Raw genomic sequence first — 26,523 nt, 5'->3', positions numbered from 1 at the left:
AAATTTTATGAGTTGCTGGTTGCGCCTTTTTGGGCTCGTTTTTGAACGTGAAGTTACTCATTTGGGCTTAGAAATAAGCAGAGACTCATAATAAATCCCAGAATTTGTCCGTCATCAAGGGAGTCTTACTCGGTCTCTCCTTGTTCATCATTTCCAGGATGATCCGTCCCGCTGTGTCTTTGTTAATGTCAACTTAATTTATTACCTCTGAATGACGTCGAGCTCCAGAAAACTGCAAACATCGAGACCAATATGAACAGCACAATAAACGTGAAAACAACCACGAATGAACGTGTCCGTAGTTGCCAATAATTATAATGGCAAGTTAACACCGTTATAATAATTAATATTACGGTAAGTGTCACAAATCTGTGCAATCATCTGAGCTGTGGAGCTTCAGGAGGAGATCTGTGCGTGACACCAAAACAACAGAATCTGGAGGCTGGGGGGGAGGGGGGGCTTTAAAATCCTACTTAGAGTTTCCAGACAACAGTGGACCACACAAATTACTCACATTTTTTGTTTTTTGTACAATCTCCTCTTCAGTTCAACCTTATAAGTGGAGACACATTGTTGATGTTACTATTATAAAATAGCTGATAATTAAGTATTGGCAAAGAGCAATGTGATTTTCACAGGAGGCAGAGCGTTGTTGTTAGCAGCTGCTGAAAGTAACTAAAAGGTTACTTTTAATGTAACTTAGTTACTTGCAAGTCAAGTAGTCAGTAATATAACTAAGTTACTTTTTCAAGGAGTAATCAGTAATCCGATTATAGTTACTTTTTCAAAGGGGGCGGTGCTCCTTGGAGGGGGGCTCACCCTTTCATACTTTGAAAACCCCTGACTTATAACATGGGAAGAATGACTTGATTTTAGTGAAATAATCTGCCGATGGAACTGGCATTTTTTTCTATCAAAATTAAGGACTTATTAACTTAAAACAAGCTCCTTTCAATTGCTGAAAAGTCACTTGTAAGTTAATCTTTTTTCAAGTGTTCTAAGATATTTGCACTAGAAACTAGAGAAAAATACTTAGAACTTTGTGTTTTTGCAGTTTGTAAAAAGAGAAGAGCACGTACACAAACGTAAGGAAGTATTATGATGAAGTTGTTAGCCATGGCTGGTGTTCTTCTGTTTACAGTGTACAGTTTTATTAGTCTAGCCTGGGCAGTCGTCATTGTGATCACCAGTTTCCATGAGGCATAAACATACAGCATGACTTATTTTTTTAGGAAGTGGGTTCTTCTCTTTGGTGTAATCTAGAAGCCACAAGGATCCGGTTTATTTGATATTTCTTTTTTTTTGTTTGTTTGTTTGGGATTTTTATTTTTTATTTTTTTACAATCTACAAATCCTTCGCAGATGTTGTAAAGAACGTATGGAACAAGTTTATATTCAATGTGCAAGACATGTTGGAATGAAGTAGATCTCAGTCTGCATCCAGTGAAACCGTAGCCCGGCTCGTTCTACTGAGGGCAAAAGAAACCCATCAGAGCAGAAAATACCCTCCATTCTACAGCCTCACCCTTTGATTCTTTCCATCCAAACCATCAGCAACCCTCTCATTTAACCCACATCCCGTGTTTTCTTTGCTCCCTTTTCTTCCCCTTTCTGCTTTCACCCAAAGTTCTGTATGCCGAATTAGACCGTGCAGACAGATCTATGTCTTGACTTTGGCTTCTTTGATCATCTTTTTTTTATCCCCTGTGATGGTACAGATGTGATGAAAACCTGTGATTTTTAATATGTTTGGACATATGTGTATTTAATCAGTACTAGCTATGTTTAAAATTCCAGTAATATAAGCAAAAGAGTGAGACTTTAAAATTCTCTGTAAAATATCAGAAAAAATTCCAGTAAATCAGGTCGCAACAGCATTTAGTCAACCGCAGTTAATTACTTATTGACAAATGGAAAATGAATATTCTATCTCATATTGTAGAAGTTTCTTCATAGATCTGTTGTACGTGGATGATTGTTGGCATGAAATACCTTGTCTAGGGTCAGGATTACAGGAATCTGACGAAGCCTGGTGTTGTATGACAGTTCAAAAAGGATGCTCATAAACTTATGAAGAAATGTACAGTTATGAATTTACATAATACACATGAGCTCAGAACATTCTTTGGCTTTTATAACTTTGTTTCTTGTTGGTTCTAATCATGCTTGAATTTCTGGGTGCATTATACACTTTTTGGCAAAACGTGGAAGACGGGAAGAAAAATTTGGAATGAAAACGTTTTTTGTAGTGAGGTACGTAGAATTATAGTGCATTATTGGCTTGGGCACAATCTGCTTCACACGTTTTGTTGTAAAGTAAGCAAATCATTCTGATTTTGACAACATAATTACTTCCTCTTGGGCTATGTCTAAGATCTGCGCATGAAGGTTTCTGTGTTGCATTACAAACTTGCTTGTGATCTTTCAAATAAGGAAACCAAGGTAACCGAGCTCTCTCTGTAGCACTGCATCTGGCAATTAAAACTGCTTTGACATGCATGTAATTTATGTATTTTATTTTATTTTTTGCCTTTTTGTGTTGCATGCTGGTTTTGGTGGATTTTGTTTCTGGACAATTTATATACATGACCACCAAACTGCTGGTCTTTAAGTTAGAAGCAGTCCTGATATCCAACTAAAACACAGTATTATATAGAACATCTCAAATAATTACACAAAGAGCCATTGAATGACACAAACTGGGGCCCCACATCAACATTTTACACAAATGACATAGCAGTAACTGAAACGTCATGCAGAAACTCAGTCTGCAACGATGAACATTCACATACTTTAGTGTTCAGGGTAAGTAAAAGGAAGTCATCATGTGCAGATGTATTCAATACAGTAAATATTAGCATATTCATGTTTATATTGTGTATATTTTATACTGTACATATTTTCCTGCATGAGTTTGCACTGTTGGAGCTGGCTTTAGGATTCTGATTTGTTCTAAAATATGACATCTTTCATCCTATAGTACAAAATGGAAGCATGTCATGAGTGACGCATGTTCTTGATGGGCGTGACAGCAATTGGAGTTTCACAAAATGTGCCTACTTTGCTTACGTTAAGGAAGGCATACATAAAAAAACCTGGTTAAATATGCCAGCATGTGGTAACACAGAGTACAGTGTGACTTTCCAGCTGGAAGTTCTTTTAAGTGGGATTTTCATAGTTTGCAGTAAACCCTTGGTTCGGTTTTGTTGCCAATTTTCTCTTGCGTTGCTTTTTCTAATTGTACTGCGAATGGTAATCCAGAAATCTGTCGGCTTTTTCTCAATGTGGGTGGATGCACGAAGGTCACAGCTTTTACATTCCCAACCCGCTAGCCCCAAATAAGTTGTGGTTCAAAGGTCGCAAAGGGAGCCGGTAACCGACACTTGGAACTGCATACCTTCACCCTGACCTCAACATCTGGTTCTCACCCAGCTTCACGCAATACATGTGTGAACTTGTTGACTCAGCAAATAAACCTCTTATTAGCTGTGACTGAAGTGAAGGGAATTTGGGATTTTGTGTCAGAGCGTGAAGAATGGACCAAGGCAGGGGGTCAGTTTGCAGCTCAACGTTTTGCCAGTGAGTCATAGGAAAGAGAATATGAAGCCTGTCTGGTCTTAGCTGAATAAAGAAAAAGGTAGAGCCACGGATAAAGCTGTTTGTTCAGATTGTTTGAAGTGCCAACATCCTACCATTGCAGTAGCACGTTGAAAAGAGTAACTTTCAAATAGTCATAATAACCTCCGCAGAAACAAGGCGGCCCTTCTTCAGTCGTTTTTGCCTCCTTTGTTGTTGCAGTTGCTCTAGGATTTTGAGTAAAAATGGTCGCATGATGATTAGACGTATTGTATCACCACAGCTCTGTATACCCGCTCGAGCTCAATATAAGCTTTCTTCCCTGTAATTATGGTTTCGCTGTGACAGCTACAGCCTGAGGACTGAACAGTAAAACCCCCCTTTTCCACAGAGAGAGCGAGAGAAAAAAAGCACAAACACATTAAAAAGTTGTTGATGCAGCATATCATCTCTTAAAATTTAACTGTGCCTTACTGAAGATGAACCACGAACCATGGAAGATTATACTGCGTCTCTGTGGTCTGGCTTTCTGGCAAAGTAGTGAAACAAAGGAAAACACTGGATTATTCTGAGTCTGGTTCTTTTTCACTGCAAGAGTGCAGAACTGTAGAGATAAGAAAACTGTTACAAAAATCTGATGTAAAAGTTGAGTAAACGTATGTGAACACAGAAAACATAAAATGAGGCACAAAACATAAACAAACAGTTCATCCGGCTACTTTTGAGTCCATCTGTACAGCAGTTCTGTAAACGTGCACATCCTCGTTAAAATACCAGGTTTTTGTGATGTAAAAAATGACACTTACAAATAATTTCAATTTGGACATTTATGTCCAAAGTCAGTCATCAAGGGCCAGTTGTGTCCTGCGGGTTTTAGATGCGTTTCTGTTCCAACACAGCTGATTCTAAATGACTTAGTTAGCTCCTCGTCATGTTGTCAAGCTCTGCGGGAACTTGCCAATTACCAATTCCTTTCACACCCATGTGCCGACGCAGGGAAACATCTAAAATATGCAGGACACAAGCCCTCGAGGACTGACCTTGGACATTGCCGATGAAGGATTTCCTTCACATTTGCGGCTTTTAGCTAGAGCTACAGCTAGCAGAAAGGTCAACAAAGAATTAAAAGTAACATTTATTTAACAGATCAGATAAAAGAGATGAGTACATACCGTAAAATGGTAGGTTTTTTGGTAACATGTCCAACGCATCACAAAAAGATCTACCAGATGTTTTGTGCTGTTGTGTAAAAGTTAAGGAGAACCAAATCTAATCAAATTAAAATTTTAAAGATGTAGCTGCTTATCATACAACAACGAGAGGTTAGCAGGACTGGCGATAAATCATTGATGGAGATACAAAAAGTTGGTCACTGATCCATCCAAGAGATAAAGACGTTAGGCTTTAAATTGGTGCATGATCTCAGTTAAAATGCATATAAAAATACATTATTTTTTATATGGTGATCTCTGTGGCACTGTAGACAAGCAGTGGTACAAATATGCCATGTGATGGAACATGAATGTCACGTCTTGTGTTTCTAAAAGGAATCAGCAATAGCTGACGGCAAATCCGAATCACTGTTCTTTGAATCGTCTAATTAAGGAACAAAGGGTAGAGCCATTGGTGATAAGAGGAAATGAGATTAAACCTTAAGCCCTAAACATTTCAACTGCAGAAGGTAGTGTTATCAGGGCTGTGTCTGTTTCCTGGCTCCCTGAATGAAAGAGAAAGGAAGCCAGACGGCCCTGGAGGATTCCTCTCTGATTCGGTGGAAAGCACACAATCATACTGACAGACTGAAAATGTATGCATATAAGAGGTTGTCCTCGAGCTCTGGTGAACAGATGGATATAATTGTTTCCATCCTTTCCTCCACGGCGTGCAAAAAAGAGATCTTTCCTGCTTCTATCTGTCTTGCTTCCTTTTCTTTTATCATTTGCAAATGATGTCCCAGTTTTACCTGTAAATCAGCTAATCAAATTAAATTACATTTTATTTGTATAGCGCATTCAGCATTTCAAAGTGCTTTGCATCATAACAAACACAAAGTCATGCAACATAGAATCAACAATCAAAACATGACATTAAGTCAAGTGCCATCATTAAATTTGTAATCAATTACTTTTCAAGTACAACTCTAAACAAGTGGGTTTTTAGTCATGATTTAAAGGAAGTCAGTGTTTCAGCTGTTTTTACAGTTTTCTGGAAGTTTGTGGTGCATAGAAGCTGAATGCTGCTTCTCCTCATTTGGTTCTGGTTCTGGGGATGCAGAGCAGAACCAGAACCAAAAGACCTGAGAGGTCTGGAACGTTGATACAACAACAGCAGATCTTTAATGTATTGTGGTGCCAAACCATTCAGTGATTTATAAACTAACAACAGTATTTTAAAGTCTATTTTTTGAGCAGACAGTGTAGGGACTTTAAAAGTGGTGTTATGTGCTTTATCTTCCTGGTTTTAGTGAGAACGCCAGCAGCAGCATTCTGGAATGCTAATGTTAATGCCAAAGATCTGTAGGCTACCGATGTTCAGATGTAGCTATTTGAATTGTTGATGCCATAACAAACAGAAGCTTTTAAGAAAACCGCAGCTATGAGAGCAAATTTAGTTCATCTTGAAATGATTGGTGAAATCTTGTGACAAGACCTCAGACATGAGTGAAGGAGGATGGATTGTAATCTTTTGTAACAATAAATACCCTGAATATTCCCAGGCAGGTTTATGAGTGGCTTGTTTAAGGTTACACTCCAAAATCTTGAATGGAATTTAAATCCATGCTTTAATTGGACCTTTCCGCATTTTTTTTTTTTTGGTTGTTTTTGTCTAATGTAAAAATTTGAAAGTGTGCAAAACAAAACCAGGCGTAACAGCTAAGAGGAGGACTACTAAGGCTTTTGTACATCAAAGCCTCTCCAGGAAAATTTGACTTTTTTTCATGCTGTGTAAATGCTGGGTAAATTAAACCCTGTTCTGTTTCTATGACTACTTAGTTTACAGAAGACAGATGTGTTTTGGCAACACAGTGTGTACATTTGGGTTCCTTTCAAGAAGCTAATATGTGGCCTAATTTTACCCGCAGGTCCTTGACCGTGAAGTTCATGTATGTTTGTGAAAAATAGTGAAATTGATACAGAATTTATGATCATGTTCTCAGCGGATACAAGAAGCTGGTTGCAATTTTATCCAAATCCTCAAGAGCATCTGGAGAGGCCTGGGAAAGCCTCCACCACTGAGTCATGTTGGGTAACGTACCTGGAATCAATTAATCTACCGCCTAACGCACAAGTATTAAAACTTTGGACAAAAACGTCTCACAAAGCACTCTGATCTCTATAGTAAGAACTATTCTTGGCATCATAAATTACATTTAATTGTCTTTAAAAGGTTTTATCTCCATTCGGTTTTGGTGGCACAAGAAACTTTTGTGAGCAGCACAGAAATGCTGAACACTGCAGTGACGAGAACCATGTCAAACAGCAGAGAGCAATTCCTATGAAATGTCAAATATGCGAAGAATGACAAAACCCAAAGAATTGAGTAACCTGCAGGCGGATTGTGATCCTTTTCTTGTAGTAGAATAAGAAGGGAATCTTTTGAAATAGCTCAATTATTTATTGTAAAAGTTGGAGGGCGAATAGTTAAAACATCCAGTTGTTTGTACCCCAAACTTTTAAAAGGCTCAACATTTGCAAGGGGAAAAATGTTCATTTGGGAGCCTGTAGGACTGATTAAATACTAATATGTTGAATCCACATCAGACGCTGACATGACAGACTTTGAAAACTAAATACAACGGACCGAGTTTATTACTAACGAAGATGGCACATTATCCCAATTCAGTCATATTGTAAAAATGTCCATGACTGTTATTGGCGCACACACGGGGCTTCAGCTGATTTTCCTCCGAGACACAGATACGGGAAATACCCATACAGCTGTGCAGTACATGTGTTTTATGTTTTTCTGGGAGAACTATATGAGTCAGATGAGTTTGTGCTGAAGGGGGGTCTTTCAGTCTGGAGTCAGCAAGCTGACATATGGTGGAACAATGCTCTGGATTCTCTGCAGGGATCCTGTAGAGACTCAAAGAAATGACATCAGACATGAATTATGCCAAGAGCAATTCTCTGTTTTCCAGCTATTTATTTTGCAAGTAGTCTATTAAATTGTTCTTGACCAGACTAGCATATCTATCGACTGTTAACAGACTTTTAAGCTGAGAAGAAGAGACTTTTGGGTTGGAATAACATTTCACCTCCTTAATTGGGAAACGGCTCACAAAAGTAGTAGAAACTTCACCACTTTACCCCATTTGTTTTGACTCATTTCTGTCTACAATTGGATTTGCTTTCTAAGGACCATAAAATAAATTTTTTTTTTAAAGATCCTGCTTTCAAAAGCTGGGATATTTAGCCCTTTTGGGCTTTAAGTATGTGTTTATTGCCTGCCTCCCCACGTCGTCCTATAAATGAAAAGGTATTTCATAAGATCGACAGTAACAAGAAAATGTGTGCGGAAAATCTGTAAAATATTTCCTCCGGTTTCTGAAATGTGTGTGGGAACAGTTCAACAATAAACCAGTACTGGTCACATCAGGTTGTTTTTTTTGGTTTGTTTTTTTTTTCAAGGGGTCTGTTTTTCTTTTTTTTTTCTTTGTTAAAATATGGATGCAACAATAAAAATTTCAGTTGTTGCAACTTTCCAACTGTCTTTTTTTTTTTTTTTTAAGTTTCCCAAAGCACAGCAGAAACCCAGTGAGTAATGTTTTCAGTTTTAATCACTGGTGTCTAATGCAACATGCATCATGCACATCTGTCAGAGATTGTTAAACTTCACAGCAGTTATAGTTGTGGCAAAAAAAAAAAAAAACTCGCCAGGCAGCAATTATGGTTAAACTGATGGGAAGACCTGGTGGAAAACTCATTTAGTCAGCAGACATTTTGACCCTTTTTAATCTTTATAAGGCTTAAAACACTGGCACAAAGTGAAGAAAGTAAAAGGCATTGCCCAGTATAAAAACCACTTCCAATGATTGTGAAGTATGGAGTTATTTGCCTAGAATATCTTAATTTTAGGGTATGTTTACTTTCCCGTGACACGGTAATGCTGGGCACACATGGAGGACAATATTGTCATGACAGAGCCCAGTGGAGACGGCCAAGATCCACAAGTTTAAACTGTCACATTGCCTTGCAAAGGAGTATGGAGTGAAATACAGTCCAACCCTCAAACCATTTTAGGAGGTGAAAAAGAGGAAAGGTCAGGGCCAGAGGTTCTCCACCAGCAGGACAACATGCAGCCAATGTCAATGGATGAATTTTTCTTCTGTAACATGACAAAATGTGAAAAATTAATCAGAGTATGATTACATGTACTAAGTAGTATGCATGGTTTTGGATACTGTTCAATGTAAATGTGGAATATATGGCTTCCTCTCCAGTTTTATTTAATTTGTATTAAAGTATGCTAGGTAAAACCTCAACAGACTGTCTTAAGTATGCAGATGATCTGGTGGTCTTCATCCCAAGTGATTGGTTTACAGCAGCACTTTTATGTAGGTACTTAATATGGTGGAGTTGAATTGTTTGATTCCGTGGTTTCATATTTACTTTTTTGTTGTTGCTTTTTAAAATATTTTTTATTTGTGTAACTATGAACCTATGTCTCATTAAAAAAAGAAGCTTGATTTATTGACATTCACACCCATTTGAGTGTGAAAATCACTTTGTAATTTTTTCATATTTAGCATGGATGTTAAAAGCATAATATTTAACTGGTTATTTAAAAAAATCAGCTGTAACATTATCAGAAGGATTACTATTATTATTTCATCCCTTTTTTGCCCATCTTGCCCTGATGCTGCATTTGAAAAAGCCCTGCTGACTTGCAGATCCTAAATCAACTGCAGAACACCCAACTGTGAATCGTTTTGGTTGTTGAGAAAAGAAAAACCTAAAGGTTACTCAGGTATGATTCTGAAGAGAGACTTGTGCTGACAAAATCTTTGATTTTCAGATACATTTGTTTTTCATATTTGTTTACAAGTTGTTTACAAGATCGTTTGCATTGTCTTTCTCTGTAGTGTTTGAAGATGTCGAGTGTGTTCCTCCAACAGCCAATTGCACTCGGAGTTAAACCAGAACCATACATTTAAAACTGTCTCTTGCACTGCATTGAGGAAGAGTTCAGAGTGAATGGAACAATGAGGAAGTTGTTCTGAACTGCAAGCCTACTGTTGCTTGGATAACACATTCCACCAGCTGTTGCACAAAGTGAATGATGGCCCCTTCAAGCTCTCAGGATGCACTGTGGGAAAGAAACTGAAAGGAGTGTTGCATCGTCATCAATTCCCCTTGGACTGAGGTAAGTTGAATCCCTGATTATTTATCTCTGAGGATCTTTTAGCCATTTGACATTTTTATTGCCATTGTGTTCTTGATATTAAGGCCAAAACATGACCTTAAGATTTTACAAATAAAGTCAAATTTATCTGTATAGCACATTTCAGCAACAAAGCAGTTCAAAGTGCTTTCCGTGATATGAACATCACAACAAACAACAGAGAAACATTACAATAAAGAGAAGTAATGAAAAGCTGCAATTCAGATGAAAACGGATGTATTTTCACTCAAAGGAAACAATAATCAAATAGGGTTGTTTTTTTTTAGCATAGGTTAAAAGGAATTCAGGTGTTCCAACAGTTGAAGTTTTCTGGAAGTTTGTTCTAGATTAGAGGGGCATAAATATTTAATCCTGCTGCTCCATGCTTGGTTCTCATTTGGGGTGTAAAGTAGATTTGAACCAAAAGACCTGAGTGGTCTGGAAGTTTGATGCAATGGCAAAAGATATTTAATGTTTCTTGGTGCTAGTGAATAACTGAATATAGACTAACACAAGTATTTTCAAGTCTATCCTCTGCGATTAAGAACTGGGCTCAAGTTTTCCTAGTTTTAGAGCCTAGTAACTAGACGTATTGCTGCCATCTAGTGGACAATTACTGCAAATGGAAAAGGGTTCAGCAGTGCAAAGAACTACATAAAATGTGCTATGTAAAACTGAATTTGTTTGTCTTCCAGGAGCAGAAGACAAATATATATTTAAACAGTGAAAATATGAATTAAAATGCAAATATTAATAAAATATATAGATTAAAGCTCAGCGTCGCGTGGGAGACGTGTGACGTCGTTGTTATGGTTACAGCAACACACCATTTGGGTAAAGAAGAATCAGTGCAGACGAACTTTTTCCAACTCTGCTACGCTTAACAATAGGGTAGCAACAATACTTTGCTCCCGGAAAATCAACCATGGAAGACATCCCTGCTTCTTGTTTTCGGGTTCTGGATGAGGTAAAAGTTCGGTGGTTACGTGTTCAAAGACATTCCATTCGGTGTCAGAGTAGAATAGAACATAATTTCCATTTTATTTCTAGAAAAATGGAATCAGGACGTGATCCTTCATCTTTATCACGGCAGATTTCATGTTATTATGACATATTATAAAAGCAATAGACAAAATGGAGAAGCTACGTGTGAAAAAATAAGTATACCTTCCTATGCCCTTGTAAGACTGATGATAATCAGCCAATCAGGCGGCTGATTGAAACCAGGTGTCGCTAGTTAGCTGCACGGTCAATGTGCCCTCCTTCCTAAACGCAGGATTCTTTACTTTACACAACATCAAATGGGAAACAAAGTAAATGGTAAGAACCATTTCTAAACTCTTAACTTAATTCTACAGTGAAAATTCTAATTCATGGTTAGAAAGCATTTAGAATGATTGAGTGGATGTCTGCAAATTTGCTCAAAAATAAGACTTGGTACTTTTATACAACCTCTGTTGTGTAAAAGTTATATGAAAGAAAGCACAACTTTATGCTTCAAAAAGTGCTTCTTAATGAACCACATCATTTCTAGAATATTGACATTTGGACCTGAAAGATGAGCAATAAAACTGACCAAAAATTCGGTATATGATAAGGTACTACAGAGTCGAGTGGAAGGTTATTCCAGCAGGACAATAATCCTAAATACAGCAAGAAGTTTACAGCAGAAAGTATTAAAAAAGCAATTGTCTAGTCATTGTCCAGACCCTAGCATGATAGAAATGCTACTGTGGGATGTTTTATTAGAGCTGTGCAAAAAGAGACTTCAATGACCTGAACCGATGTTGTAAAAAAGACCAGACTAAAAGTCCTTTTATGGTAGGGGAAAAGACTGAGTCATACAGAAAAGAACTACTTAAAGTTCTTGCTTGTAATAGTGTTTGCACAAGTCATTGATTTAGGGCCATACTTAGTTTTCCACACAATTTCTTTATGTTGTTCATGTTTGTATAGTAATCAGTGTGGTGTGAATAATGACAGTCAAACATTAGACCTCAATAGAACCCCTTACCGATGCTTAATGAAATACTTTCAAAACTTATTTTTTGCCATGACTGCATTTGATTCCTAGGCATTCTATCAAAATATAAATATGGCAATGTAGTACACGCAAACCTTTTTCTTTAATTATTAAAAAATGTAGATTTATTTTTGGCATGACAGATTAATATGACTAAAAAATATCAATATGGTAGATGCACAAAGGTCCAAATACATGTATTTGCTTAGAACGATCACAAATATGCACAGTCAACAGTGTATAGACTTTGTACTGTATGATCAACCATACATATAATATAAAATCTCTGTTACATCACAGAGTAAAATAAATACTGTACACATCAAACATGAACACTTCTTTAGTCCATCTTTGCCTTTCAGTGTGTATAAAATTGACTATATGGTGCTATACAGTTTTCTAACACTAGATAGCAGTATTGTACACAAGGTTGACAAGGAGAATCTCAAAAAGTTTAAAACGTGTCAACAATAAGAGCTGTACAGCGCACCAAGAGATAATGACGGGAAAATAATTGAAACTGTTAAGTGTCAAGAGCAATTTATCAGATAGTCAGTAATCTAAGCTCTACTGCATACAAGTAGAACTATAGGGATACCTCTAAGGCCGCATATCTTCCCTGGCGAATTTCATAATGTTTAGGATAATGATGCATTACCACGCTGCCCCAGTGTAATTAAACAGTCCCAGCAGGATGTCTTTTATGAGTAATTTCAGACACAAAACTCTATCATAAGCTCCCTCACTTGAGTAGTCGTTGTTAATTATGAAATCATTTACAGCAGAGAAAATGATAGCTCATTAGTTTTTACTACTGGTATGTGCTGTGCTGTGCTGTGTCTCAGCAGGGATTATAGCACGGTGCAGCAGGATGAAAGTGGGAGAAATGTCAGGGACCGGTGAAAAATTATTCACGTTAACGTCCCGTGGAATATTACAGCACACGGAAGGAGGCTGGCCTTTACGCTGCATTTTTAAATTTATTTATTTATTTTTTTTATAGTCTGTCATTTTTCACAGATGATTTTCTTTTATTATTATTGTCATAATAATCCAACATTTCAAAGGCCACGCTCACATACAGTAAAATGGGATGGCACAATATGATATTTAACAATGATTTTTGTTGGTACTACAGTCAAACTTTCTTTACCACTTGTCTTTGTGTGTGTGTGTTTATGTAAGCATGTGTGAATGGCTACACGAAAAGGTGTGGGGTGTTATGTTCTTGAATTTTCCCCTTCTTGTGTGAAGATTTGCCTGTCCCCTTAAGGAACATAGTTTTTGGGCCGTATCATCATCTTGACGGTCTTGAAGGCCTGCCTGTAGTTGGTGGGGTAGTACTCTGTTGTCATGTTGTGCCACGTTCCCCAGAAGATCCCATTCCTGACACCCTTGTACCTCTTGTGGTAGTACTTTCCGTTGAGGTTGGCAGACATGCAGGCATCGAACCACCAGCCAGAGCTGTAGTACGCGCCGCAGTTTCCAGAGGGATACATGTCATTGTCACGGTCAGGGGTGGAGAAGAACTTCTGGTCGTGGTTGAAGTGCTTGTTGAAACTGATGGCATTCCCAGCTGTTCCACTGTAAGAGGGGATAGGTATTTACACTTCCAGTGAGAGATTTATGTACACTGACCATTACAAAGAATGTTGTATTCATTCAAATTTATTTCAAAACTGAGACATATATTTGAATTTCAGTTAATTTGTTGTGTTATGTCTATTGTTTTATCTGTACATAGCCTAAAGGATAAACACAGGACAAATTGTGTTTTCCAGAGACATAGGGCCATTTTATAGCACAATGAAAGTATTATTAACTTCCCTTGTAATGAGAATGCTCTATATATACAACATATAAAAGAGAATTGACTCCCTAATTCAAAGCCTTGAAATTTGGTGTCTATAAAAACTCCTGCTATTTCTGAAACTCGACCTTCAGTAAGTCATCCCAGCATCACTCCTTTACTACCCATTTAACAATATTTTTACCAGCATTGCATTGAGAAGTAGGTCGTATAATGCGCTCAGCAGATGTTCCACCAGGTGTTTGCTTATTGCTGCTGGCTAGTTTGAAGGAGCCGAGTAGGAGAGTCACAAGGGTGAGCTACTCTGGAAAGCAAAAGCTCAAAGGTTTGGAAACTGAAGCTCTGAAGGAGCTGGACCTTGAACGCTAGGTTTACCCAGGCATTTCACACAGTTGATTAGTTGCCATGGGAGATTCAAAGATGCCTCAAACATACATGACCACTCTGCAGCAGAATTGGTACATTTTTCTTTAAGTGAGAAACGTCACCCTTTCTACTTCAGACACACTTCTGAGTATCAAGCATGGTGGTGGTTGTGGCACCATATGGGAGTGTTGAACGTGGGACTGATGCATTACATAAAGAGTTTTGCAATGAACTAGGGCTACCTCCATGTTTTTCCACTTCCTTCAACACAAGAGATTGCTGAAACGTTAATAAAATTGGTCATTCTAACAGGACAAAAAAGCCACATTTAGATCAAACTGGCCCCTGGAATGGATAAAGTAAGCTAACAATAACTTCTAAAATAACCACAACTGCACTCTGGTTTAAACTATTGGACTGTTTGAAAGCCAGATCTTGACCAAGGAACCATCTAATTTAAATTACCTCTACCAAGTCTTCCAAGACCAGTGGTCAAATATCCAGCCGCCTTTATACCTGATGCTTATACCTGATGATAAGTACATGTTTAAGAGCCCCCAAATTTATTACAATTATGCTTCTGTCGAGTGTAAGCAAGCCTTTTGCCTGAAATATAAATCAGCAGTGTGTGTCAGATGCGGCAGCAAACATACAAACAACAATACTCTTACCTGTACCCGCTGATGGAGAGTCGGTAACGCAAGTACTCATTAGCCACGTAGAATTGGTCATACTTTGCATATTCCCGGACATTCTCAAAGTCCTCCAGCTCAATGCGCAGAATCATGTCTTTGGCCTTTGTCAGCAGGTGAATATGGTCATTGCCGAGCCAGAACTCGCTTCTGCCAGACAAATTAGCGAGAAACAGGAGAAAGGAAGGAAACCAAGAGTCAGGCTTACAATATAAATGAGCTCAAATACTGGCACAGTTGGAAAGTACATTTATTCAAACAAAATTAACTTATCGCCACAAATAAGAGGGTGTGGGAATGGGAAGCAAAAGCAGTGAGGGGTGTGACAGAAAAATGGATGAAAGAGGTTATTATTTTTTTAGTAGGAGGGAGTGCTGGAGCTGCAGGCATGGTTATCAAGAAGTTACCATGGTTATTTCTTAGAAAAAACAACAGGGAAGATAAAAAAAATAAAGATATTGATCTGAAAGTTGAATCCAGATAAAGCAGAAGCCTGGTGCGCTTCTCACTATTACTTCTAAACATCAACAGCCTTGTGTGCTAAATAATTGATTTTACTCTGAAAAGTTTGCAGCCTGTGGGGAGAGGGGAAAAAAAGAAGCAGATTTTGCGTGGGCAGAATCTTATTTTACATGTGAAAATCAATTGGTGTTAGTGAAAACAGGTGGCAAGCAGTCTACGATATTGAGAACAGGTGGGCTGCGCTATTGTTATGGCTTTGCAGAGCAGTCTGGGCACTTTAAGATGAGGTTTGAGGGGCAAAATTTGTGACTTACGGACTCATTTCCTGCAGCATTGTCTGTAAATAACCTGCAGATTCTGTGAGTACATCTTTATTAAATAATAAAGCTAATTCACGATGAAGGTTGTTGGATGTGGCAATGTTTGCAAATAGATGTTTAATACAAAAAACCCGAACATTTTGCTATCCTATAAAAAGTAATTTAAAAATTGATTTGATATGGATGGATTGTTTTGCAATATGTATATATATATATATATATATATATATATATATATATATATATATATATATATATTACTAAGCATCTCCTTTTTGCACTTAGTAACTTCATAAATGGTTTGCTTTTAAAATCATTAATTTACATATACCACATTAACCTGGGCATTGATTGCAGCTGGTAAGTTGTATAGTTATCTTGTTACTAGAACAGTTTAACTTTCAGGTCATTGGGACACAGCAAGTAGCCACCAGCACTTGTAATTATTTTACTTTCTGATGGGTCCTGACTTTTTTTTTTTTTTCACTTCATCCTATTTTTAGTATGTCTTTTAAAGCAAAGAGTAATCATTTTTGGTCTGTTAGCTCTAAGTTACTCCTTACTTCCAACCAAGTTCTGTTGTGTACAAGGCATGTCAAGTTCTACCAGTGGTGCTTTCACAATTGAAAAACCATTGCTGTAGAATAATCCAGTTAAACTGATCATTGTAAATATGTTTGATTTGCTGGAATGCAGTCACGACTCCAGGCTGTGATGCCTCAAATGAGACATCACACAATGCTGATCGACTTTACAGGGTGGACACTGATTCAGATTGACAACACACTGACAGTTGAGTTTTTTCTTTTTCTTTTTTTTGTGCACCGTCTCTGCCACCCAATGTCACGCGCATCAAAACCCGTCACTGACAGTTTCTGATCGTTAGTGCAAGAAGAATAGAAGAGTCAGTTTGTATAGAAAACATTGACTTCCTCGTGTACAATGCAGTAAAGTGTTCTACGTTGCAAGAAACCCCCATAGAACCAACCTTTTAACTGAATTTTTTCTCAATAATGACCCTGTCAGGATGGGATTTTCTGCACTGCCTGCATTCCAATATTAAAAGCGTACTCTAGTTTAGTGCCACAGTCACCATAAAAGTGAGGAGTCAAGCTTCATAAAGCGCTGCATCCTACAAATCGTATAATGCTTTGCAGTTGCAGATTTTATTAGATCCACCATGCTGTTAAATTCGGAGGTTTATAGTCCAGATTTCTGTCAGGTTAAATTAACCTTGATGTAAATAGGGTTATTTCTCATTCCATACCTACGAGGTGTTTACTACAACACCACAGTCAGCATGCTGAAGGGCTGCACTATAACCTCTTTTGTGACCCTATTTGAGCACTATCTTTTCCTACGTATGAGTTTAACAATGTGTCTAGCTGGTCTGTTTTTATGCATCTAAAAAGAACAAACAAAAAAAACAACATACCTCAGGTTCCCAAACCCTTTCTTGTACTCAGCCCATGTGCGGTTGAAGCTGACAGATCCGTCAAGGCGCTGCTGTATGACGGTCCAGCCACCACCGAATGTCTCCATTTCACAGAAAACCTCAAATGTTCCATTGCGAGGGTCAGGGGTCACTCTGTAAACACCGTTTTTCCTCACCTCCAGGGCGTTATAGTCTGAGCAGTCCCGAGGGGCTACGATGACTGGTTGAAAAATTGAGAGAAAGTGCTTTTTACTGAATAGTATTATTCTCTACTAAAGCAAGGGATTGTAATAATCAGTCAATATCAGTCTTGAGTAAGTTACTCTGGGAAACTTCTGAAGCCATTTTCTACAGATCTCCCTCTTTAACCTATAAGAACTGTATCATGAAAAACTATAGTTTTTAAATCTTGATATACCTTGATAGTGGTAATTAGCATGTCTACTACACCACATTAGAGAAAACATGCAGTTGTAATGTTAATGTTGCAATGATTGACCTACAGCATTTATTTCTTACTCTTCTTCCTTTTCTGTCATTACAATTTCACCATCCCTTTCACTGAGTGTTGGCATCTTAGTCCCAATAAATCTAACTCTGTGGGCATCAAGGACAGTGAGTCCAGGCAATAAGCCAAAAACAAAAAAATTGGCTTGAGGAATGTGGCTGTAGGGAGCCTAAATAAATAAAACCCTACTAAAAATTGCATCCAAGCCATTCTTTGTGATTGTGATATTGGGCAAACTGATATAGCCAAAAAAGAATGTGATTCGACATATTGTGCAGTTCCAATATTTAAGTAATCTTGTCAATATTTGAATGAAAATGTCGTACCAAAAATCTAATTCATATCCGCTGTCTCTTTTTTTCCCTGCTATTTCTTTTTATTCCTGGGTTTCCTGCTCTTTTATTCTGTGCTGCACAGCACGTCATGAGTCCAACCTAAAAATATGAACTGAAAGGCCTGTGTCAGGCAGCATTTATAAACTGACAGGGACGGACGTGTCAAAAGTCAGGAAAGTGTGAAACTAGATTAGAAAAGCATACTTCCCTCTGAATTCATTTTGACTCTGGGTGAGCAGCATGTGGACCCCACTTGAGTTTCCATTGTTGATGCTGTTGACTCGCTGCTGGGGCCATTCGGTGGGATGGTGAATTAAAACTGACATAAACCTCAGGTAATGGGAGGGGAAGTCTAGACTGAATAATGTGTGTGTTGAGTAGAAGAAACGTACTGTTTCCAGATGCTCAGAGACTCATCTACTTTATTCTCCTACTGCAATTTAGAAGGCACTTAAGCTGCAAAAGGTCTGCTGGTGGCGAGTCTCACTATGGAGAATGGTTAAAAGTCAAGTGTGAGATTAAATTGTACCCTTGTCACAGCTCTGTCAGCACTTGGCATTTAAAGTATTGATCTGTAAATTCTTCCTCTGTCCTGTTCACTTTGTGTCTAAGTGCAGTTTTTACATTTCGCTGCTTCCTCCGGGTTTGTCCCCATGCATTTGATGCTGCAGCCAGTGTCCCTGTATGGAGCAGGTAGTCTGGCACTGAGCCTTTAAAATCATTTAATTTTAGTATTAGTCATTTACTGATGTCTGAAAGACTGTTAAGTGTCGCTGATTGTTGAGTTAAATTAGAGGACAGCTGCTCTGAGTCATAGCAATAGAAAATGGCACTACCCCAGTACCCTCTGGTTGCTATGCAGTTCTGCTTCAAATTTGCTATAATTTATGAAAGACAGACCTCAATCTCCAGCTGAAGTCAACCCCTTATGGTAGCTTATAACATCAAGTGATACTGGCCTGAGATGTAAAAATATAGTGCTGTTATAAATGGGTTGTTGGTGATTAATTTGTACTTTTAAGCCTTTAAAAAAGAAACAAAAAAAAACCTGTCAGACTTAACCAAGCTGATTTCTTTGCGGTTTTTGTCTTTCACTGACTTGCTTGGCATGTGAACTTAAGCTGATTTGTCTGACTAACTGACTGACAAACTTATTAAAGACATTTAAACTGCTTAAATACCACGTTGGCTGTTCAGACAGACTGTTTTCTCATCATGAAAAATAAATATAAAAATAAGACAGTTGGCCTTCTAAAGATGGGGGAGGGTGAAAGAGACATGTTTGTATTATGAAGTGATGGCTTTTTCTCCCTCGAGGTCATTGTAAGATCAAAACAGAGCAAGAGTGTGTTCAGTTTGGATGGACTAAAACTCATCAAAGAGAAAACATCCAGTCATCACATTTGAAGAAAAGCACATTGTTGATGACTGAGTAATTGTGGCATAACACTTGAACTGCTATCAGCTCGCCTTGAGCATTACTTCCTTGCAGAAATATGCTTATCGGAATTGGCAGCAGGGATGAAAAGAAATGTTTACAGCACTCTGTCAAAATGCCTTTATTGCTCTTTTAGTATTGTTGGTCTGTGAAAAGTTTACCTAGACTAAAATGGCACTGTTGGTTTATGCTGTGACCATAGTAACTCCTCCGTCAGTGGTGGATTACACACCCATTCATGACGTAAGTACCGTTGTCACGAACTGATGTCAAACTGGTCATCTTAGGATGAAAGTTCAATGATCCAAACTAGTAGTGGCATAAGGTTTTAGCTGAAATTATCTAATTTGTAATTTTTTCAATTAATTTGAAGGGTTTACTTGCTCAATACTAGAGAATTGAAAAGAAAAGAGATCTATTCACACACATTTGCCTTTACGAATGAACGTTGTACCAAAAAAAAAAAATGTTAGAAATAAAAGCAAAAAGGTTGTGGTTCATAAAAAAAGCTGTGAACTGTTCATATATGTGAACAGGAAAACTGTTGCCAGTATTTTCCATTTTAAGATTAGTTTTTACCCATGTGAAAGCTATTAGTGTTGCATCTGTGCAATATATTTAGTAGTTCTGAGCTGCGGTGCTCATACAGAATTTGACAAGTCCAAATACATCCTTAGCAGTCTGGCTTAGCAGGGGTCAAGCTTTGTGTGATAAAGTATCAAATACAAGGAAATATATTCATGTGTCAAGTAACTTGAAAGCCAAAGCCCAGTACAACTTTATAATTGATGTACATGCGGCGTTGTCTACTTGATTTAAAATGTCTACATAAAACCAGATTTGAGCATTACCGACATTAACAAGCTGATTTCTTTGCAGTCTTTGTCTTTCACTGGCTTGCTTGGTATGTGAATATAAGCTGATTTGTCTAACAGATTTAGAAGTTAAGATAAACATTGGGATATGTTTGGATTGTTCTCCTAAAACATGAAAGGATGTAAATATCTTGAAATATCATTTGAGTTCTGACGCAATTAAATATTTACCTAAGGCCGTGTTATGAAACGGCTCTCTCACCAAAAGATGTTTTCCAATTTCCCTTGTACCAGCTGTTTTATGTCCACACTTCTTTTTGGATTGACATGAAGCAACATTAGGCAAACATCCTTAACCTGAGGCAGACTAACTTTCAATTTTTTCAGCTTGACGTGATGGATGGTTGTACAAAGACAAGTGTCGCTGGCTTGGCGAGCCATCCATGACTTGTGCAATGTCAGGAGAGCCGCCTCAACGACTGCTTGTGCTATTAGCAAGTCGTTCTCTTTCCATGCAGCAAAGTGTAAGAATGTGACTGCCAAAAGAAGAAAAGCAAGGGAAGAGACATGGTGAGGTGAACTGGAATTAAAAATTTAAGAAGGTAGAAGTTTAATAATAAGCAACAGAGACAAAATATGAAATTGTGAAATTAAAGAGTTGAGTTCTCTGGGGGGGGGAATAAATGAAAGATAAAGATGACAGGAATTTTGGAGCAAAGTTAGGAGAAAGAGGCGAGAGAAGGAGACGCGATTCCCTTCACACCACTGTCCCAGCTAATCTTCTTAGAAATAGGCTCACATCTGTTTTCCACATGAAAGCCCCAATACAGTGTCACATCCATTCATGCAGCATCAAGATATTATTCACTTTGTTGTTTACATTTCTGCTGTGCTCTCATGCAAGGAGTCTCTTACATCAATGCAAAGTGGGATGCATGTGGGGTTTAGCTAGGATGCAGCTGCTATCAATAGATTTAAGAGAAACTATAATAAGATTTTACATTAAAAGCTTTTTTGAACTCTTTGTAATGTGAAGTCAAGTATGTTTCTCTCTTCTTTTTTTTAGTTGCTCCATATGAAGGATAATGGAGGGTCAAAGCACTTGAATTAGTTATGTAAGAGCCAATGAAAATGGAGTTTTTTTGTGTCTGGCTGTAATATTGCTTCACTCTTGTTCATCACGATCAACTTGAAAGAATTTTGCTTGTTTAAAATAAAACCAAGAGTGAATGTGGTATTTCCAAGTCTAATCCAAAAATATCTCCTGCAAATTGCTTCAGAGAGGGTTTGTATGTCCTGTGGGAATTCTTTTTTAGTGTTTTCTAAATCTAGATTAGAACAGAAAAAGGTAGGGGATTATAGAAAATATTTGCATTTCCAGACTTTGACCTCTGCCCGTTTGTCTGCAAATTAGCTTTTAGCTAGAGGACCTATGGACAATTGTTTCTTTTAAATGTAACATTGTTTTATGTCCATCCATTTTTCCATTCCGTCCACCTATTTTAGCCATCTGTCCCTACATTTATTCTGTATTTCCTTCCAGTCATTCATCCATCTACTCCACAAATGCACACACACACACACACACACACACACATCCCAGAAGGAGATGACTGGTGGTCAATCCTTAACATTGTGTTATAGTGTTAAACCCTGACTTGTGTTGAATGGCCCATGAATATTTGAGTCTGAAATAGCATAGCTTGACCACACAAAAATGTGTAGGATCATTTTCATACCGCCTATTAAAATAAGGATGTTGTACGGGAACTTGTAGTGTAGATGCTTTCACTTTCCATTTCAGTAAAATTGAAGTCCTTGTAAGGTGATGCCGATGGAGCAGAGTTTGTTTTTTCAAGTGATTGCAGGGTCCACTTTGGAATGATTGCACTGCCACTGTGCCAGAAAATTCACCTCAACACAACCCAAAACTGCTTGAGGAATGTCAGTGCTGAAGTTTACATCTGTGTTGAATTCGTGAAGTAGAAACAAAAAGTGGGGAGAGCTCTTAATCTTTCTCGCATTCACTGCAAAACATGCATGGGAGGAGAACACAACAATAAGAACCCGTTTAAATGACAAAGACTGCTGCAACTGTTGCATCCAAAAGGGTCTTGTGAATGTTATGCTACAAGAATAGCACAAATATTAGAGGATTAAAGGATTTAAATTATTTACATAATCACCCCCAAGAATCCTGAAAGAAGACTGCTTACACTGAGGGCTGTTCTGTGCTGCGCACTGGGTAGTACAGCTGGAGCTCAGCTTGTTGACCACGCCGGTGATGTTCTCTACCCGTCTGTCCACCATAGCCTGAACGTTGTCAATGTTGAGCAGGTTTAGTCCCTCCAGTCTGCCCTGAAGAGCTGATATCTGGCTCCTGGCGTTGCGCAGGCTGGCCGACATCCTGTTCAGTTTCACCTTAGGAAAAAAGGCCGAAAGCGGGAGTAAAGAAAATTGTTCTTGGCACTGACTACAAAGCAGGTGGATTATTATAGGCGCCAGCCAATGTGAATTTCGGAATGGGAATGGTGTCTGCGCGATGACTGGCAGTCTGCCAATGCGGCTGTGAGAATCAACAAGCTTGCCGCTCGGCTCCCAATTTCTGCCGCCGTATCGGCTGTTGTCTAATACTTATTTCCCATCCATGTTTACAGTAGCAGGAATTTTCCCGGGTGGAATGGTGCCAGTAAAGACCTTGCAGGTCTTTAAGCATCTGGTCTGTTTATGTTCCACTTGGGTGCATTTGACTGGGCAGATCTAAGGTGTTCCCAATGATTTTACAGCTCATCTTTTGTCGATTTAATTTGGTAAATCTGTCTGAGCTTTAAAAAGAGGACCAGTCTCGTAGGCCTACTGAATGTCATCATATTTATGATTGAAATTCATGAAATGGTGCATTGCTGTCATTGCAGTGCTTGGATTGCCCCTACAAACTACGGGGGTTAGGATAAATCCAAGTTGTCACATGTTACAAGTCAAATTTGTCACAGTGACATTTTGTATACATTAAAGTAAAAAGCATACATCAAATACATTTTTCATTTGGAAGACGTTTGCCTCTTACCTGCATCTCCTGCATACTGCTTGGGCTTGGAGAGATTTTCCCAAAATTGGAACCTTGCCCCAGTCTGGCATCATCCAAAATAGCTCCAGGAACCATTCCATCGCCCCTCTCCTCTTGGCTGGACCCCCTCTGAAGATCTAGTTTTGCATCCCCTTGAATGGGAATCTGTGTCAGTCCCTGGTCCGCTTGCTGATATCCAAAGACCCTATTGCCCCGATCCCCACGGCACTCCCGGCACCCGCTTTTCAGCTTGTTCACCACCTCTTTGAGGCTCTGCAGCTCCTTCATCGTCTTCTCCAGCAGCCTGAACTGCTTGGGCAGCTGAATAGTCAGAGGAGGCAAGGTGAGCTGGTAGGGGCATTCCTCGCTGTCCTCGCCTCCAGCTCCAGAACTCCCACAGTGGCCAGAGGGTTGAAGTTTCACGGGGCAAGAGGTGGAGTGACCAGATTCAGATCCAAGACTGTAAGCTCCTCTGGCGTCCCAACGCTGGTGAGAGTTGACGGAGTACTCTGCTGCCAGGGTGGTTTGCGGCACCAAGGTGGCCATGAGCAGGAGAGTGGCACAAATGCAGAGCAATGTTGTCCTCATTTTAGCAAGATTTGTAAAAGCAAAACAAGCCTGGAGGTTAACAAGAGTGGATGCAAGTGCCTCAAAAATCAACTTGCAGTTTGATGGAGTTGATTTTAGGTGAGTATTTGCCTGAAGATTCTAAGTAAAAAAGCCTACAAGACCGCGCATCCAGTATCTTACTGGCTTTGGTGCGTTGCTCTGTTTGTATCTTTCCGCGCGTTTGTGTGTGTGAGTGCAGCCTGCAGGAGGAGGAGAGTGCAGGGGAACTGCTGCTGCCTCAGATAGCTGTGTCATTAATATCAGGACATGGGAGGGAGGGAGAGCTAGAGAGAGGGATGGTAGAGAGCGAGTGCTGAGTTTTGGAGGATGGGAGGGGCAGTACTATTGCGTATTACAAAACACTTTCCACAGCATTGAGAGAAAGTATAGAGATGGAGAAAGATTAGACTGGGGTGTGACATTGGGAAGGAGAAGCAGTAAAGAGGTACACTGAGGGCATTTAGTGAGAAAAGCTGGGTCTTTCACTGACACTCAGGTAATGTCGCCCACTTTCTTCACTGTGAAGGCAGCGGCTTTCTCAAAGGAGCAAAACATCTGTGCATATTAATTATCAACTCGGCAGACATTAGGTGATGCTGTCTTCATGCTTTGGGAATTTAACTGTCTCTAAAATTTCAAGACCCTTTCAGTGAGCCTGTTCAGACTCTTAAGCTTATTTGGACGTTATCCTCATGTCTCAAATTTAGGCTCTGGAGTGCACAATCTTAATTTTCACTGTAAATGTTAGCTTTTAATTTGTTAGCATAAATCTGTTTTTATGTATATTTCAGCCTTTCCTACCAATTAATTCTGAAGAAATGAATTTGAAATATTTTTTTTAAATTCAAATCTGGCTTGTGGTCACCAAGACTTCATAACAACGATTGGATTTTATCCACTCTGGTTGGATGTAAATGTAAACATCCCTTTTAAAGTGCAAGATTTTCATCTTGTATAAATTGAGGCCATATAAAATCATGTCAAAGCTTTTTACAGCAGAAAAAAACTGCTACATTGCAGATAATGTAATACTCGTGTGCAATCTACCCGAAACCATTCACGGCAATATAGAAAAATGTGAAGATGCTTAGCTATGGCTTATGAATTTTGACTCCAGACGATCCATGTGGGTCTAGTAGAAAAAAAATTTATATTTGGGAAAGCCCCTAGCTCACTTTAAAGAATGATACAGGATTTGTGATGCTGAAGGCATGTTTGTCTTCCAAAGACTCTGGAAATCACTATATATTAACGACATCTTGGACTATTTAGTACTAGAAAAGATGTGATCCAAAACATATGGCAGTATAAACAAAGAAATTGATCAATTGTATAATTTCTGTCTTTTGTTTGTTCATCCTAGCATCAAATTTTAACTTCCTAGTCTTAAAGATATGTTCGGTAAACAAAATACAAAAGATTTTTTTTTTCAAATGGCAATTTGGCAGAGCTTTAGGAGAGCTAACTAATTTATAGTCTCTTCCTTGTTCTCCAAGGCGCCATTGGCTGATAAGATTGCATGTTTTAATTACTGTGGTGTCATTAGTGATGGGTTTATGAATTGGTTTGTTTGCTGAAACATAAACAATAAAGTCTTGTTCACCAATGGACAGCAGACTTCTTTTGTATCTCACAATAAGATATATAGTAGTCTTCCTCTTTGGAGTTGGGGGATTGTTTAGCATCGTCAGAAATGAAATAACGCTTAGATTGGCATGTTCATTAAGTAACCATCTTATAGAAATTAAAAGACAGTATGAACAAATTAATTGTGCAGAGTTGACCACATTTTCTTCATGAAGCAATTCTCTTCATGTTAATCTGCTTTGAGTTGATTTCAGCTTGCAATAAAATTCTCAGCTTGGCACAGTTTTTTTTTTTTTATGTAGAATAAAATGGGATGGCGTATTTGTTCAGTGGTTTAAGGTCACTGAAAATGCACTGGCGAGTTCTTTTTTAACTGTTATGGATATTTGAGATGAGTTACAACCAATTGTTGAACCTTAAATTCAGAAGAAGTGGCTATGGAATAATGGAGCAGATTTCACCCTTGCATAATTGCAGAGGGAGTCTTTGCAATTATGCACCTTTTCCTTCTTACTTCAAACTTGCCTCCACATGTGTTTTATAGATCAATAAATAAACTGACTACTATTGGGTCGTTTTGTGATGGCATAATGTCTTCCATTGTCATCTAAAGAAAACACTGACTTGTAATTCCTTGCTGGAGAAAAAAGGACTCTGTATACAAGACACTATCTCTGAGTAAAGCCACTGATCCTCTGCATTGAAAGGACCACAATCTCACCAATATTTGGACATTTTTCATCCGGGTTGCTGGAGATGGAAATTTCTGGGGTTTTGTTCTTGGATTTCTTACCTCTTCCTTCTTTCTTCGAACTTGGATCAATTGAAGATTGATGGATGGATGGACGATTTCAGTGACCGAAGTGTTTCAAGACCTTAATAGGAAAAAAATAACCTTCAAAAGGATAGCATAGCAAGAAAACGTCTCATAACAAAGGGCTTCTTTCTTGCTGCAGGCTCCCTTCCAATTCAAAAAGCAGAAAGGACATAAAGGCATGAAGAGGTTTTGTCTCTCTCTATCACACAGTGGAATGCAGTGCTATGCCTCATGGCCATCGTCATTTTTTTATTTTTTTTATTTTTCCCTCCCTTCGGG

At 38.5% G+C, this 26,523-nt stretch overlaps 2 protein-coding genes across 24 annotated transcripts in view; one reads left to right on the top strand and one right to left on the bottom strand.

Annotated features, from left to right (window-relative positions):
- The window catches only part of ccdc146 (coiled-coil domain containing 146), a 102,609-nt gene that overhangs the window by 15,567 nt on the left and 60,519 nt on the right, over nucleotides 1-26,523 (top strand). For 8 of the 23 annotated variants that reach the window (XR_006369820.1, XR_006369821.1, XR_006369822.1 and 5 more), the window contains exon 1: nucleotides 10,241-10,927. Coding sequence is in view for 16 of the 23 variants with exons in the window: in XM_044108610.1 (XP_043964545.1) it covers nucleotides 10,886-10,927 (42 nt within the window). In the remaining 7 variants the exon portion in view is untranslated. Of the gene's footprint in view, nucleotides 1-9,469; nucleotides 9,547-9,661; nucleotides 9,943-10,071; nucleotides 10,928-10,979; nucleotides 11,281-26,523 lie in introns of those variants that run through there. The other 15 variants (XM_044108608.1, XM_044108598.1, XM_044108601.1 and 12 more) reach the window with 14 other exon arrangements.
- On the bottom strand, nucleotides 12,086-24,086 carry fgl2a (fibrinogen-like 2a). Its single transcript, XM_044108625.1, has 5 exons — nucleotides 23,232-24,086; nucleotides 22,381-22,585; nucleotides 17,069-17,288; nucleotides 14,831-15,001; nucleotides 12,086-13,567 (listed from the first exon to the last, which is right to left on the bottom strand). The coding sequence occupies exons 1-5, from the start codon at nucleotides 23,817-23,819 to the stop codon at nucleotides 13,252-13,254; spliced, it is 1,500 nt and encodes a 499-aa protein (XP_043964560.1). The 5' UTR covers nucleotides 23,820-24,086; the 3' UTR covers nucleotides 12,086-13,251.

The sequence above is a fragment of the Gambusia affinis genome, linkage group LG23 (assembly GCF_019740435.1).
Source record: "Gambusia affinis linkage group LG23, SWU_Gaff_1.0, whole genome shotgun sequence".
NCBI classification, from domain to species: Eukaryota; Metazoa; Chordata; class Actinopteri; order Cyprinodontiformes; family Poeciliidae; genus Gambusia; species Gambusia affinis.
Note: the sequence above shows the minus strand (reverse complement) of the source record. Positions and strands in the feature narration are given on the sequence as shown.

Bases quoted from the DNA above. Each gene is read 5' to 3' on its own strand.
- fgl2a (XM_044108625.1), bottom strand. From the start codon at position 23,819: ATGAGGACAACATTGCTCTGCATTTGTGCCACTCTCCTGCTCATGGCC. The intron at 17,289-22,380 runs GTAAGCAGTCTT...TTTTTCAACCAG, and splicing joins AGCACAGAACAGCCCTCAGT to TCATCGTAGCCCCTCGGGAC. The intron at 13,568-14,830 runs GTAAGAGTATTG...CCCCTCTTACAG, and splicing joins CTCTCCATCAGCGGGTACAG to TGGAACAGCTGGGAATGCCA.